We start from the raw sequence: 16,782 nt of genomic DNA, 5'->3' as shown, positions 1-16,782 counted from the left end.
ATTTTTTCTTCCTTTAGATCTGTGTGGTGATTGCTGCTGTTTTTGGCATTGTTATTTATCGTGTTGTGACTGTCAGCACTTTTGCTGCCTTTAAGTGGGCTTTAATCAGGAATAACTCTCAGGTTGCAACTACAGGGACTGCAGTGTGCATCAACTTTTGCATCATCATGCTACTGAATGTGGTGAGTAAAATTAACATATCTGAAATTATGCCCATACCATCAGAGCAGTAGATATCTTCATCTGGAGACCACCAAATGCTTTCAGTTCCTTTTTTCAGCAGGAATGGAGTGTCTTGCTATGACAGACATGGAATTATTATTTATGGATATCAGTCACTATTAATGTAAAGTACAATTCCAAACCCAAAACATTATGTAAAGTGTGTTCAAATGTTCTAAAAATATTTTAGGGAGACATACCCCTCTTTTATCCTCTGCCTCTTTTTTTTTCCCTTTTATACATTTGCAGCTTTCAGTCCATTTCTCTAATATTTTTGTTTCTAATTGTGTTTTGATGTTATTTTTTAAATACAGTGGCCAAGCTAAATTCTTATTTATGCTATTTTCAGTAATTCCAGTTTCAGTTTTTCTGGTAGTTTACCACTGAGGATATGCATATACAGACACAATATCCCTATGCCTGATGAGTCTCTTGGGCTGAAAATTTTGCAAGGCTTGAGCAGATGTGACTTGTTCTAGAGCCATCTATGACCTTTGCCAGGGTACACCAGAGACTGGTGCTGTCTGAGTGCAGTGAACTGGCTGAAGTCAGGTTATTGTTGTGAACTGATTTGGAACCAGACTTGGGATAGAGAGAAAGATGGAATTTCTACATCCCAGTAAGACAGTATAGCAGATATCAGATGGGGTATGAGTTTCGTCCTTGCATTGAGATGCTGATACTCCTGTATATTGCTCTGTGTGTCTTCTATTCATTGCTCTTGGCAAGAGGTGTATGGCCTTTCACTGTCAGGTTTTTACCAACTGACATTATAGGAATGCATTTTAAGGGGAAGGAGAGATCAACGTACAAACCACTCAGGTATTAGAGCCAAGATGGGGTACCTCTAGCAACCCGTAGCTGGCATCTTGTGCAAAAAGCATGTTAGGCTTTACTCCAGAAGATGTGCTAACTGATTTCCTAGAGAGTGTGAGATGTTATTTCAGGCCTGCTTATTTCCAAGTGCAGGCTTGGAGACTACTTTCTTTCCTGTGCAATACCCAAGCATTTCCATCATCTAAAAATTAATCTTAACAACCCCTTGTTTCTGTGGCTGGAAATTCCAAGAGTCTTTGTTGCAGGATTTTACTTCACCCTTTGGCATAGACAAGACTGGATTAGTGACTAAGAGAGTCTATCTAGAACTGTTGACTTTTCTGTGTTTTCCCTTAGGTGGGACTATAGGCTGATAGGACAGGAAGAAGATGTTTTTCTGTCTGAATTTGTACTGAGAGCCCTTTTATGTTATTTTTCATTTATTGTTTGTTGTCTGCAGCTTTGGGGGGTTTTCTTTACTCCACTTAAAGCACACAATATGTATAGGAGAAATAAAAAGAAAACTATATATAATCTATGCCAGTACAACATCCATTTCCAAGCTCTCACTATGTCATTGTATATGCAGTGAAGCAGCAACAAAGAAACATTGCACAAACAAAATTATTTTGTTCTCAAAGAGTTTTACAGCTTAGAGAATTTTTTTAAATAATGTAAGATTGCTTGAAGGTGCCTTTTGAGAAACTTTTCTTTTTTTCCTAAAATACATCAAATAAGTGGAGCACTGCAAAGATGTATTTCTTAAGCCTTAGACTCATTACCATTCAACAGAGACCACAGCCATAGATCTGGATATAGCTCATGAAAACAAAAGATCCACAAAATATGAAGCTGCAGGAGCTTTTCAAAAGAAGGATTTAGGAACATATAATCCCCCCACTTCCCATGATGGATTAATGTAGTTTATTGAGGGGAAGTGGTGATTTTTATTTTTTTTTTCCAGAAAAAAATCCCCAGAAGCAATTAAGGTAGTTGAATCCTCCATGAACTCTGACTCAAGCATTTGGACAATGCTTTCAGGCACATGTGATTCTTGGGGTGTCCTGCACAGGACCAGGAGTTGGACTCGATGATCCTTGTGAGTCCCTTCCAACTCATCATATTCTATTATTCTATGATTCTATGAAAAGTACCAGAAGAGCAAGCAAAGATACAGTAATAAAACCAGAACAGACCAATATGTGTACAGCAGTAGAGAATTCCCTGCTAGGAAGCCTTGAAAACTACCAGTGATTCTGATACAATTTGACAGCCTCTCAAAGCATCAGGGGGCAAATGTCTAGACCACAGTAAATTCAAGACCAGATGCTCTGAGCACTAGGTACATACTCTGAAAAATCCTTCATGACAAAATAAAATGACCTTCAAGCATAATGTCTCCCGGATAATCCTGCAGCCTTGACCTGAAGACAATCACTAGCTTTGCCTAGGTTAATAAAACCTGTTAATTCCAGGGATATTGCCCATGGAAAATGTGAACATAGAGCAGAATGTGATCCTAAACAAGGACCCTTGGGACTAGTAGTGATAAAATGCAGTAGCAGATAATTAGATCCAAAGATTGCTAACAGAATCTCTAACACAGTCTTGCTGTTCCAGAAGGAATAGCAACAAAATACAGTTTTGATACCCACTTCTGCAGAGCAACATACATTTGTAAAATAGAACACTCTCTGCTGAGATTAGGATATAAATGACCTAGACATTTTTCACTTTTATACTTGCCCTTAAGAGATGCTTTTAAACTCGGAAGAAACTACCTTTTCCATTACTTGAAACAAAACAATTTACTCCAAAGGCAGCAAAAAGCTATTCTAAGCAAGAAGTGGTTATTAATATGGATGAGAGATTTCAGGGTGACTTCAGTTCTTAAGCGGGGAGTTTGATCTGTAAACTGTACATAATTCAATTTTGTCAAGAGTTTATAAGGATAACTGGAAATGAAAAGAAACATTGCTGATCTGCACTTTGAGGATAAGTAAGTACTTCAGCCTGAAATATGAGAAGGTTTGTATCCCTCTAGACATCAGTGAGACTTAAGGACATTTAGCAATTTGTGGCAATAGGCTCCAGTTTCATTTAAAGCAAATGGAAATCTTTGTATTAATTTACAGTAATACTGAGGTTGTTGGGTTATAGACGCAAAACTCCTTTGCAAATAGTGATTGTGAAAACCTTCCAGGTTAGTTTTATAAGCTTTATGAAGTTGCCAATCTCCTACAAAGTTTGAGAGCATGGTATCTGCTAAATGGACAAAGTACCATTTACGATTTAGAAAAATGTTACAAGCTCAGAGTAGGAAATGTGCTGTGGGGATTACTAAAGATTTTCTCTGAAGTAACCTTGTCCCTTCAGTGCCTTTCCTTTCAGCACCAGAAAAGTCTCAAACAAAAGAGAAAAACCAAAATACCCAACATACCCAACATACCATAGCATGCTTTTCCAGGGCGATTTTTTTTGTGAGATAAATTTTCCACAAGTAACTAAAACAAAAATCCTGGTTAAGCTATTGTTCTGCTTTGTGGTTTTGGAAAAGATGTTTCACCCTTTTTCACTGTGTATGTAAAATAGGGACAGTGACTGCATTTTTTTCTTCATATATTGTGGATGAAAAGAGCTGAGCATAAGCTATAAAAACATTACTTTTCCATGTTTAATTATATCATTATTTTATTATTACTACGTAATGATTTTTTTAAAACAATAGTTTTATTGTAATTGTCAGAACATCCAAGAAATCACCTGAATGTCAGATTTAGCATGCAAGAGCAATTGCTCTACCTAGAAGGCAGTTCAATATTTTTGAGATGGTCATGAAACCAAGAGGTTGTTTCTTCTTTATTACAGCTGTATGAAAAGGTTGCTCTTTTCCTGACAAATTTAGGTAAGTTAAATACAAAATTGAATGATATTATACTGATTTATTGGTCCATATACTCTGATAACATTCGAAATGTCTGCATAAATATGAAAAATCCTAATTAATTTGCAGTCTGTAGGAATTAATGTTTTTCTTAAGTTTATAATAAAAGAGTATAGAAACTAAATTATAGTGCCATTCAATCAGTGGTGACAGCAATCATCCACCTTTGTCCTTGTTCCAACTCCTTACCTTTTAAGAATGTAAACATAGTGCTACCTTGGGGGAAAAGGTATGACTTTTCAGACAGATTGAGCACTCACAACCCCCAGGTTTTGTGATGACCTGGAAAAGGAGAATCCCTTCTGGAAAAGAAACTTATAGCTTGAAACTGAGGTGCTAATTGACTATCAAACATTTGCCTTTAAGAGGGGTAGTAATTTGGAGGGAAGATAACTAGGTGAGTCATCGACTTTACCTACACACAAATTATAATGGTGTTCTAAATTTCAGTAATCTTTTCAGCTCACCCATAAAGGTGGTCTTCATGTTAAAGTAAGGAAACACGTTTTCTAAGGAGAGCGTGTACTGTCACTGGGGTAACAATAGGCTATCATTCATATCTCCATGTCTCAGGCAGAACCTGTGGGAATTTTGATAATTTTGGAAGATTGCAGTAGTTTGCAGCTATTGGCAAGGGCTCTTCAGTGTCAAGAAGCCTGAAATGAGACTCTTGCTGAAGGCCTATTAAGCAAACCATATTATAGCATGTGTAGTAGAAGAGGTTTGAGGGGATTATTTTGAGCTCCTGGCAACCTGTGTACATTGATGATGTGCAGTAAAGTATTTTGGACCAGATGGACAGATTTTGGTGTCTGCTCAGAGGAAAAAGCTGATTTTAGCTACTATTTAGCTATTTTAGTCAGGGTTTTTCTAAATCTGGGAAGTCACTGCTGATGTGTTCAAAGCACATCTATGTAAAATAGCATTTTACTCTTTTGGGTTTTTTTAAGCTGAGCATCCTCATTTGTATGCTGTAATTTTAAAATATTTTTGCTCTCCTGTATCCATGGAAAAGATATTTGCTAGTTACGGTTGAGAAATCTGACTTTCAAGTATGTGATTTGCACAAGCAATGCCCTCTTGCTCCCTGTGATACCCTGGGGACAGTAAAATATGTTCTGGAGACCTTGAAGCTTGATTACTTTCTCTCAGGTTACCATCAAGGTATGTCTACTTCTTGTAACCTGTGCAGAAAGCACTTGTATGAAAATTCAGTGGGTCAAGATGTTCTGATATGTTCAGACTGTTTTGTGATTTTTACTCTGATGGCCTAAGGAACTGATTTGGTTTGAATGATCTTTATCAATGTAATAAACTCAGAGTGGAATTGGCAGGAAAACTGTATTCAGAATGTCCTTCTTCAGCCTTTTTCATGACCTTTTTCAGAACTCATGTCCATGCTCCTCCAGAGCATCACCATTGTCTCTGATTGGCATATAAGCAAATCTTCAGCTGCAGCAGTCCTGTTATAGTCAAACTTGTCCTGCCCACAGACTGGCATCTGTTTAGAGAGCAGCTCCAAGTAAAGAGAACTGTTGTTTCTGTACTTCCAGTACTTTACTGGACCCTCCTTCGGAAGTAGTATATGAGTGCTATGATTATGATACTCAGAATCACCATTAGCACCTCCACCTCTCCTCTGATTTCTCCTGTTCACAGCAATGCTTGGCTAATAACAAGCTCCTGCCAACTGGAAAGTAATTCCAGGACATGGTACTGGTGTGTTGGCATAGAGGTTGTTTTGTTAACTTCTGTCTTGATATCTCTTTAGATGGAGATTAAGGGCCTACTTGAAGGGAAGAATATGTCTTCCCCTTTCCTGTTTGCCTTAGCCCATCCACTGCAAAATAATTTTTTTCTCAGTTTTCTATGGTGAGTTCCCTAGGACAAGGAAAGGAAGTTATGCAGTGGCACTCAACTGATACCTGTGGGCAAATCCATGAAACAGAATTGCAAGGAGGATTTTCTCCAGTTCAGTGTGACATCTCTAACAAAAAGGCACTTAAATATCTTGTAGTAAAGTGCTTTCTGGCAATGTCATTATAGTAGGATACATAAAAGGAAACAAGAGAGGAGCCTGAGCCTGTAAAGACCATTGAAATAGAGGAGGGATGTTTAATATACACATTACCTTGACCAGTTTCTTATGGTCTCCTGGGAATATACATATCCAGATATCAGAAGAGATTTCTAAGTCTCTACAAGCTCACTTGTCGAGTGCTGCTTTTGGATACAATTTCTGTCATCTTACAGTTTGAAATCAGCAGGCTAATTTACAAATACATTGCCAGCTCTCATACGTGTGTGCATCCCTTGTCCAAGGGAAATTGTTAATCTGATTAGACCTCTGAAACTCTGATAATTTTCTTCACAGAGCAGCCTCGTACTGAATCCGAGTGGGAGAACAGCTTCACTCTGAAAATGTTTCTTTTTCAGTTTGTCAATCTGAACAGCTCTACATTTTATATAGCATTCTTCCTTGGAAGGTAGGATTGATGTCTGCTCCCTCACATATGCAAAGTGAAGTAGAGAAAAGGAATAAAATTGTCTGTAATGAAACAAAATGGACCATATTATCACACATCTCAAAATGCAAACTCTATATTAGCAAGGCAGAACAGATTGCAGTTTTATTTTCCTTTCAAAAGCCCAGAAACAGAACCAGTTTTCATTTCCTATCACCACATGGTCTAAATGCTAACAACAATTTTACTGTTGGGAACAGATGCATCCCACAATATTATATATGCAGATCATTTCATTCTGCCTTTATGTGTGTATTTTGTACAGGCAAGTGAAAGATAGGATAAGCTAGGCTAGGCTAAGGTAAGATAGGGTAGATAGTTCAGTTGTAAAGGATCTACAGCAGTCATCTAGTCCTACAGCCTGAATACTTTGCTGCTTCTATTACATGATTTGGACTGTTAAGAGTGAATTGTGAGCTATTAGTTGGGGTTTTTCCCACAGAATATTTTACATATAAAAATATAATATATATTTATATGTATATATTATATCTATATATATATAAAATTTGTATACCTCTTTCTGCCAGCCTCCTAAAAAGAAAGATCCTTTGAGCAGAGAAGGTTTGACTAGAAGAATCCATTAGTATGGATCATTTGCATATGGGAGTCATTTTGGGAGAAAACACGAGAGGATAGTAATAAAACTATGGGGTTTTTAATGAAAACTAAAGTTTTCACTGATTTCACAGAAAGAGAGATATCACAGCCCATATTATAGTGTAAGGAAGTGGACTGGCAGTTGAGAGCCATTTTCCAAACTGACATGAACAGTTTCAGTTAGATTTTCCGTCCGCTCTGCATATGTTCAATATCCAACATCAGAGTATTTGATATCAAAATAAAACTGGAAGTAAAAATATACTCGGTCCTTCATGGAGATTATTCCAGGACTCTCCGATACATTTTGCAGCACAACATCTTTTAAAGTTATATCAGGCATGCTAAGATAACATCAGATTAAAATAACAGTGTGAGCTTTCTTGTACTACTGTGAACAGACTGCTTACACAACAGGGTTGATATATATTCCTATGTTAAAGATTTACAGGACACCCTGGTGCCTACTTAAGGCTGATAAACCGGTGGAGACTGGAAGAGGTGAGTGTTCAGTAACTGCACACTGATTTATCTGCTGCCCACGAATTCCATGAATGCAAGCAGAGGCAGACACATTACTCTGTCTAGGCATTTGTGAGTGTGTTATTGGATTTTCAGCTGCTGTCTAACTCCACACTATTGACATTACCATCTGCTACAAAAACATCTCCATATTGATATATATATTCCCTTTTCAGTGCTAGCGGTTTTAGTGTTTGCTTCACATTTGAATAGTGGTATCATATGGTTTAAAAATTACTCACAATTTACATTGGAAATTTTTCACCCTTGGAATGAATTGAAGTCAGATATTAATCTGACAACTTTTTGCTTCTAAAAAAATCTTTTCTTCTTGATTTATCTAGCCTTGCTGATCAAGGAGCTAAAATAATAAAATAACAAGTTAAAAATCTAGACACATAAAATGCACATGAAATTTAATCAAAACAACAGAAAAAGCTTCCCAAACGAGCTACAGGCAGTATGTTCCATGTCTATAAAATCAAACAAATATGGAGTTTGGCTTTGCAAGTCACTCAAGGACCCATCTCTTTTTTTTTTTGTTTGTTTTGACAAACACATTCAGAATTCAAAAACCATTTGACTGTTACTGGAGGTGAACAGCAGCAGTTTCTGAATCAGTCATTTAGTTTCCAGAGCTGTTTGCACACTCAAATCCCCTGGTTTCTTTTCTGCTTCACAGCTGAATAATTGAAACAACTTTGCAAATAAATAACAAATTATAAGTGGAAAATGCCTGCCAACATGAATTTTCAAACATTTCTGGATATATAAATATTTTGGTTAATAGAGGCCATTCAAATATTAGGAAAAAAAAAAGAGGGGAAAAAAAAGAAGTTGTGAACTAATGAATTCTATTAATTCAAGTAAATAATACTTGATAAATGGAGAGACAGAAATTCATTTAACATCCCTCCAAAATCTGAATGGGGCTGAGCTGACCTAAAGATTGCTGCTGCCAAAAGAAGCCAGTTCTGCTGTTCCTCTGAGTCCTCCCCCAGAAATTTGCTCCTTCCTCTTCCTCTGCATTGCCTCTGGCTTGTCCAACCCTGTGAGGAGCCTATTCAGTTCCTTGTATAAGCAGTAAACTTCCCTTTTCTGGACAAATTGGTTTTCTGATGAGTTATTGGGCTGAATCAACACACAGAGGGACCAGAGAACATGGAAAGAACCTCATCTCTCTGCAGGAGCAGAGATGGGAGGAAAAGTGAGGGAAGTGCAACTGTGAGGTGTTATAGGTTGGGTCAGTTGCTGATGGAAGCTACTATTAGTACTCCCTACTTTACTTTTTACAAAGAGAAAAAAGTCTAATAATAAAAGAAATGTCTAATAAAAAAAAAGGTATTGATTTTATGTACTAGATCTTATTAGAAACATGCTTTAGAATATCATGTCCAGATATCCCTCCAATAGTCCTCTCTTCACCTGTTGAATGAAGCCAAGTCCCAGACATGTAGTGCCATGATATAGTCTAGTAGAGCCTGTGAACATAATCAGACCACAGTTTATGTATTTTGTGATACTGCAGTTGTAAGATTAATGCTGTTTTGTTAACACTGCATCTACCTCTCTTGGGTTATATTGGCTCACGTGAGTGATTCCTAAAAACAGAAGGATGATGATTTAATAATAGTGAAAGAGAAGTTAATTAAAAAAATAATAATTATCTGCCACTCTGTTATATAGGGTTATATATAAACATCAGCAGGGACCCAGGTTCTGAGCACTGGATAATGCAGTATGTATAAGAAATTAATTTATCATTTTATTACAGGTCAGAACTAATTTTTCTCCCTAAAAGTTAAAGAGAAGTAATTCCAGTTCTATGAATGTGATCTGTTTAATTTATCTATAATACCCAGGATTTAAAAATACAGCTTAAACTCCACTCTTAGGACCTGAAAAGTCAATTGTGCAAAGAACTGTTTGAGGGCAGAAAGTTTTTGGTCCTTTTCTGTTTTTTTCCAGTACTAGATGAAAAATTACCTGAATTTGTACTAGCTGAGCATCTCCCCCAAAAGCAGCATCACAACTTTAAGGTCTGGAGCCACTGTTAAAGCAAGAAAGCACTCAGCAAGAAATACTAAGACCTGTTGTTCAACAGTTAAGAGATTTTTAATTCTTCAGGAAGAGAATAGCTTTGCATGGTCCTCTCAACCATAGCCATTAAATAGTACTCAACAGTATTAGATCTATCCTTAAGGCATAAACTCTTCGCCTGTGAGGCAGGAGGAATTTTCTCTTCATTCTTTGACTTGATGCACAGTCATCCACCCCAAAAACTATTGAAATCAATGGAGAAAATTGGCCTTTGCTACTGACCTACTCACAGTTGCACAGCACATTAGAAGCACTAATGTGAAAACTGCATTGATTTCAGCTGACTCCAACTTCTGCAGAGAACTAGATGATAGTCTTAAAAGGCTGACAGTATGATAGTGTCATATGTTCCCTAAGTTTATATTTAAAAAAAAAAGAGAATTACATTAAAATTCATTTTAGTAAATGATCTAATATCTGTTTCTAGTCTTTAAAAAATGCTTTAAAACTTGGTGTAATTTCTGTTTAACATTTCCTTTCTCTTTTTTTGTCCTTGTAGTGCCACCCTAGTGGATGCCTTATTGATCTCTGTATGCAAATGGGTATTATAATGGTGTTAAAGCAGACATGGAATAATTTCATGGAACTTGGCTATCCGTAAGTAAATATAATATCTATGCTTCTATAGGTCACAGAATACTAAGTTTATGCTTTCCTAATGACCAGTTAATAAAAACCAGTTACAGTAGTCATTACAATAGAAAATTCCCCCAGGGATACAGAATTACGGACACACGGAGATGATGTTTAGGGCTTTTTTCCACATTGGACATAGTTTGCAAAAGTGAAAGTGTAATATAAATATTAACAAATAAATAATATATGGGAAGTACTTGATTTCATTAAATTGTATTCTGTGCTTTAAAACTCCTTAAAAATAACTGTGGGATCACTGTATTGCTTTCACAGGAAATATTACATGTATCACTTCTTAGCTATGCCAGTAAGTTTTAAATTGGATTTCTCCTTGCTAGGTGATAAAAGATGCCTGAAAGAGCAGGTATGAGCTGGAAAAAATGCACTGCTGGCATATACACTCCCAGAGATAGAAAAGTGTACTGACTGGTATGTAGACAAGTTCCCTGGTGATCTTCAGGGTATTATGAAGCTGTGCCCCAGCCAAAAAGGTTGACAACTATTCATTTCCTATTGGTTCATTTCTTATTGATTAGTATTTAATGAGCATGTTTAATATGATTAATATAGGTTTAATATGATTAGTGTAGTTGACGTTAGAGACTGTACGGCAAGTCACCAGGGGAAATTAACATGCAAAAATGTAACAGAGAGATGACATTGTCAGAAAGTTTGCCCTTCCGAAGTTCAGGGGGATTTGCTCTGCTGAAGGACCCACTGCAGAGCTAGTGTCGAGTTTGGTCCCTGACCTGCAGAAACATTTTGCTGAAGCGACTTCAGGCAGCCTCGGTACTGTAATGAAAAGCCTCAGCCACATCTGACTGTAATGAGAATGGAGTAAATGATTTAAATGCACAGAGTAATTGACAATCAAGGTACCCAATGCTTGCTATTTCTCCATTGTTCCCAGGCCTAGTGCTACTTGCCAGTATTTTGCAGCTGTTAGGGCTGCAGGAATTACTTGAGGTGGGTAGGAGGGAACAGCAACAGCAGTATTGATCCTTCTCCTTCCACTCGCTGTCTCTTTTGTCAGTTTTTATTAGAACTCTCTTCTTTCTATTAATAGGAATTTTGAAACTTAATAAAGAGCACAGAAGGGAATTAAAGAAGGTGACTGATGGAGATAGGAGGAGATTGTTTAAGAGAAAGCAATTTAATAGGACTAAACTGCTTCAGGTGAAGTGAATCTCTTCACTTTAAAGTCGCAACAAGAATCACAACATAAAACATACAGTTACAACATTGTGAGATGCTTCAACTTACTCTGATGAGAGATGTGTTTACTCTGCAGACCCTTCAATCCACCTTCTAGCCCTGAAATGCTGCAGGCAGGTGCATTTCGTTTTTGTGTGAAAAAAACATGATCCTTTCTGCTAAGAATATGATTGGAGCCAACACCATGTGGATGGCCAGAGGACTTAGAGGCAACCCTATAGTCTGTAGCTGAACTCAGTTGAACTGCACTCAGTTGCACCTACACTTCTTTAAGGAAGACAGGAATAGCTATAACCTCTCTGATAAATGGCCTAAATGGAAAAATAATCTCCAAGCTTTAAGCAAACAAGCAATTGTCCAAATCCTTATCCAAATACAATGACTATTTGCCTATCATTCACAGACCAGACCAGGTCACCGTGAAGGTAAAAAGTGAAGCATTGTCAAGAAAAGGATTGAATTATTTGGGTGAGCCATCACCTTCTAACTGACTGAGATGAAGTGGCCAACCACAACTTCAGAGAAATCTCTGTCATTGTGGTTTGGGGTTTTTTTGCTCTCTATACTAGAGTCCTTTGCTGGCCAAACCAGTGCAACTCCCTGACCTTGAGAAGCAAAGATGTTTATTTCAAGTGTGAGCCTTGGTTTCTCTTCTGGCTCAGTGCCTCTGACAGTGGCCTTCCATATGCATTTCTTTGGGAACAATATCTTCCCCCTGATGACTGGTACAGCTCCCCCATTTCTTGAGATGGAGGTAGCTCTCATGTCAGCCATCCACCTCTCAGCCCCCACACTTCTTTCTGTCTTTTGTTCCTCTGAATGTTTCACTGCAGACACCACTCAGGGTTGCCTTTTCCCTTACAGGATTGCCCAGAGACTGTTACTCTGCACTCTGTAGAGCCGTACAGAAATACTGTGTCGCACACACAAAGGGATCAAGCAGCATTAGCACTCTTATTTACTGAGCTGGACTATCTCCACACAGCATTGCATTCTGCCATGTAAACAGACCCTGAAGTGATTTGCTATTCTGTGCAGAGAAAAAGAAGTAAACAAGTAACGAAAATATGTCAAAATCCCATCACCATTTTAAAAACATCTAGGTCTGGATTACAGCCCATCATCTGTATTTGTTTTCATACCTATTATGCTGTGTCATCAGCCACATATATTACTTGCGTTCTATTTTCCTGTGTATTGGGAAATGAATTTTGCAGTATGTGTTGTGCCCACTTAACCTCTTCCAATTTTGTGATAAATAGCCACTAATACTCTTTACTTTGTTTCTTTATTTTAAAATGTAGGCTAATTCAAAACTGGTGGACCAGGAGAAAACTACGACAAGAGTATGGCACACAGAGAAAAACAAGCTTCCCACAGTGGGAAAAGGACTATAATCTGCAACCTATGAATGCTTATGGACTCTTTGATGAATACCTAGAAATGAGTATGGCTCTAATGTTTGTTGTCTTTCACTAGATTTTAGTGTTGTTGCTTTTTTGATGATGTTGTCTGGTATATTCTTTTAATTATCTCTGTATGAAGCTAAATAGGCTGCAAAATGGTTTTTATTCTCACGAGTCGGGTGAGGAAAGGAAGGAATTTTGTAAGAACCAAACCAATGCAGCTAAGCACACTGCTGCTGGTTTGCTAACGCATCTATGAAACACTTCCCATTCTGACTTTTTTTTCCCAAACCACAGACCAGTTCTTCATCTGCTCACATTTCTGAAGATCTTTGCTGTTATTTACTAAGGGAAGTTCCCTTGTGCTTTTATTTTAAACTGCATGGTACAGACCTGCATGCTTGTTTATGTTTGAAATCTTCCCTCATTTACTACCTCACATTTACAAAGTAGCTTGCTGCCAAAAGGCATTGCTCTATCTGGTGGAGAGAAAAGGATAACTGCTTCAAAAATATTAAAAACCAAGAACTTTTGCCCTATGTGACTGAACTGCACATGTCATGATTGTTTTTTTTATTTTCTCCCTCACATGGTTCTTTTCAAATTAATGGGAAATCTGGCAGTCTTAAAACCTACCTCTAGAAACTTACACAAAATTTCAAACTGCTTCCCATCTGAACTAGTAAAAGGAATGTATTTGCCCCCAATCTTTGCAAGTATTGAGAGATCCTAGTTGATGCTGGAGTAAAAATGTTCCTTTCTAGAAGCATAATGTGTCCACCTCTGAACTTCATTCCAAATTACAAAATTTAGATGTTGCTGTCCATTCCAGTGTCAGATGTGCATTTGTTCTTTTCATCTTTCCTCTGAACTTTTGGCAAAGACTTGCTGTACAACTGTTACTAGGCTATTGTATAGTATGATATAATAAGAAATGTTTGTATACTTATACATAATGTTTGCTCGCATACACTATTTGGTATCATAGACCTTGGAATTAGATCTTAATAATTATACTATGGTATTTCCTTTTTTTCCCCTAGTTCTTCAGTTTGGGTTCACAACCATTTTTGTGGCAGCTTTTCCACTGGCACCACTTCTGGCCTTACTTAACAATATTATTGAAATTCGGCTTGATGCTTACAAATTTGTTACCCAGTGGAGAAGGCCTTTAGCTTCAAGAGCCAAAGATATAGGTAAGCTCTTTGTATGTGTGTTTGTTATAGGTGTGTGTTAAGACTAAGCATTGACAAGTAAGAGCAGATGAAAGTATTTTCAGTCATCTTTGCTATTAATGACGCACCATTTGATTGCTCAAAAAACTTCAAGTATCTAATGCCAATCTACTCATGCAATTAATAGTCTACATTGGAAAACGTCTTTTAATGGTTTTGTGGGGGACTTAACAGCCAAGGTGTTTTAATGAAGTGATCAGTGTTCTCTGCAGGTTTTTTGTTGTGGCAGACACACTGGGTGAACACATTCATATGTTCAGTTTGAATATAATAACAAGACAGACCAGATGAAACATGAAAGTCAAGTAAAAATGGCCACCTATCTGTAAGGACCTGTGTTTTTTATATGTACCTAGCCAAAACCAAGCCCCTCTGTGACTCAGGGGCTATGCCCACTAGGTCCCTGGGGGGTCAGACAGGGTGGGTGTAGAACTCAACAGACGACTTGCTCTCAGTGAGTCATACCTGCATTGCTAAACACAGGATTCACATAACTTTGAGGTCATCCAGCCACACACTACTGCAAGGGCTCACCGAACTTATTTTGACTATAAATCTCTTCTGTCCTTGCACTGTGCAGAAGAAGAACACCTTTAGGAAGAACTCTAAAACAAAGTCATCTGCCTAACGCTGAATCCCTGGTGTTTTTGGAAAGGTAAATAGGATACCCATCTGCATTGTAAAAATCAGTAGCCCACACCATGAAATAGCAGAAGCCCAGACTTTCTGCTCTCAGAATGGTCCTCCATGTACCTAAACTCTGTGCCTGATTAAAGCTTTGAATATCAACAGTGTGAATCTGTGAAGTTTGGCACAAGCCTGGACAACACCCAGTGCACAGCATACACTGCAGACATAATTCCTGAAAAAACAGTTATGTAATGTAAATAATAAAATCACAGAAAAACAATTTTTTTTTCAGTTCAATTCAGGTGTGATTTCTCAAAATAAGTTGCATTCGCCCCTTATTCAGCAAAGTTTTCAGGAACAGTTTGATGCCTCATTAAACGAATGGATATGTCTAAGCTTCCTTTGGTATGGTTCACAGTGATGATCCTCACGACCAGAGTTGCTGTGTGCCTGTATCATAAGATCTGTCAGGCAGTTGAGGATGGGCCAAAAAATCCAGGTGATGCCTAGACTCTGTGCCACCATGTAGCATCAGTATACCATGAAGATTTCAATGCTGATAGGTACACCTTGACCTAAGAGTTCCATGCACAAATTCCACACAAGGCCCCTACTACAGGAAGATGATGGACTGCACGTATTTATGGCTACCCTGGCAGACCCACCTCAAAGGCTGGGTAACCATCATCATAAGCATGGAAAACTGCCCACGTGGTTGTGTCTTTGTAAGCCAAGACCTCTGTGAGCATTTTTGCAGCTTCCTTAAGATTCTTTTCAGGATAAACAAAATTTCCACCCAGTGGGAACAGAAGACTGATTCACTGAGGTCCTGCTGTTCATTAAGAAACATTATTTTTACTCAGTGACTCTTGTATAGAAACTACATAAAAACATCTTGTGTGGCGGGGACAACTACTTCAGATCATGCAGTACCTCAGGTATTATGGTTCTTGTTTTCCCAGGAGCTAACACACTCTCCTTGTTGAACAGGAATCTGGTATGGGATCCTAGAAGGCATTGGAATTCTGTCTGTTATCACAAATGCATTTGTTATAGCAGTGACATCAGATTTCATCCCTCGCCTTGTTTACGCTTACAAATATGGACCTTGTGCTGGCCAAGGAGAAGCTGGACAAAAGTAAGCTTTTTTAGGGGGAAAAAGAGATGTTCATGAAAATCACTTACTACTTGAATAGATGCAGCAGTACTGTCTACGTATGTTCTGATTCCACTAATGCAAATTTATTGGTTTTGCTCAAGTAACAGATATCAGCCATAGATATCAAAGCTTTGCATATTCACAGAATAGGTTGCTTCATGGCTGTGATTTATGATGTTAATTCAAGGCAAACATGGCAGAGCTATTTCAGAGATTTAGTGTGTGTGACAGTATGCTGCCAAAGCTGTACTTCCCAGCTGGTGTACATGGATATAATCTTCTTTTCATTCTGAAGCAATGCTGATACTTATCAGTTGAGGATTTGTTGAGCATTTTAAACTTATACACTGGGGTTTTTTTCTTGATGTAGTATTCAGCATGTATTACTCAAAACAGTAGTGTCTAGCAAGAGGAAGCAATTCCCAACCAAAACATCAAGATATACTTACTGAGAAAAGTAATTTGTTTTTCTTCTAAAACTATAGTCCTTAGATTAAATTTTTCAGAAGATATTTGTGAACTGAATCCCTGCTGCCTAAGTGGATTTTCTTTCAGTGTTGCTAAACACTGAGATAATATTAGGATGTGCACACTACCAGCAAGTATGAGATAGTTGCTGCCTGGCAACTTGTGAAATCCAGGTTGTTTGACTCAGGGAAGGTCATTGACTTCAACCAAACACAAATAGGCACAGTTTGCAAATGATTTAGCAGTGACATTAGCAGGGACCCTACTGTTTAAAGAAACCCAGGTTAAACAGCAGACAGTAACA

The 16,782-nt window shown here is 37.8% G+C and overlaps 1 protein-coding gene across 8 annotated transcripts in view; it reads left to right on the top strand.

The window, feature by feature from the left end:
* The window catches only part of ANO4 (anoctamin 4), a 173,907-nt gene that overhangs the window by 145,786 nt on the left and 11,339 nt on the right, over positions 1-16,782 (top strand). For all 8 annotated transcript variants that reach the window (XM_064655328.1, XM_064655331.1, XM_064655330.1 and 5 more), the window contains 8 exons: positions 18-182; positions 3,907-3,943; positions 6,357-6,468; positions 7,551-7,608; positions 10,229-10,326; positions 12,885-13,027; positions 14,030-14,182; positions 15,842-15,989. In XM_064655328.1, the coding sequence (XP_064511398.1) occupies positions 18-182; positions 3,907-3,943; positions 6,357-6,468; positions 7,551-7,608; positions 10,229-10,326; positions 12,885-13,027; positions 14,030-14,182; positions 15,842-15,989 (914 nt within the window). The remainder of the gene's footprint in view (positions 1-17; positions 183-3,906; positions 3,944-6,356; positions 6,469-7,550; positions 7,609-10,228; positions 10,327-12,884; positions 13,028-14,029; positions 14,183-15,841; positions 15,990-16,782) is intronic.

Source organism: Pseudopipra pipra, chromosome 5, assembly GCF_036250125.1.
Source record: "Pseudopipra pipra isolate bDixPip1 chromosome 5, bDixPip1.hap1, whole genome shotgun sequence".
Classification (NCBI taxonomy): domain Eukaryota; kingdom Metazoa; phylum Chordata; class Aves; order Passeriformes; family Pipridae; genus Pseudopipra; species Pseudopipra pipra.
The sequence above is the reverse complement of the archived record's forward strand: the minus strand, read 5'-3'. Positions and strand labels throughout refer to the sequence as shown.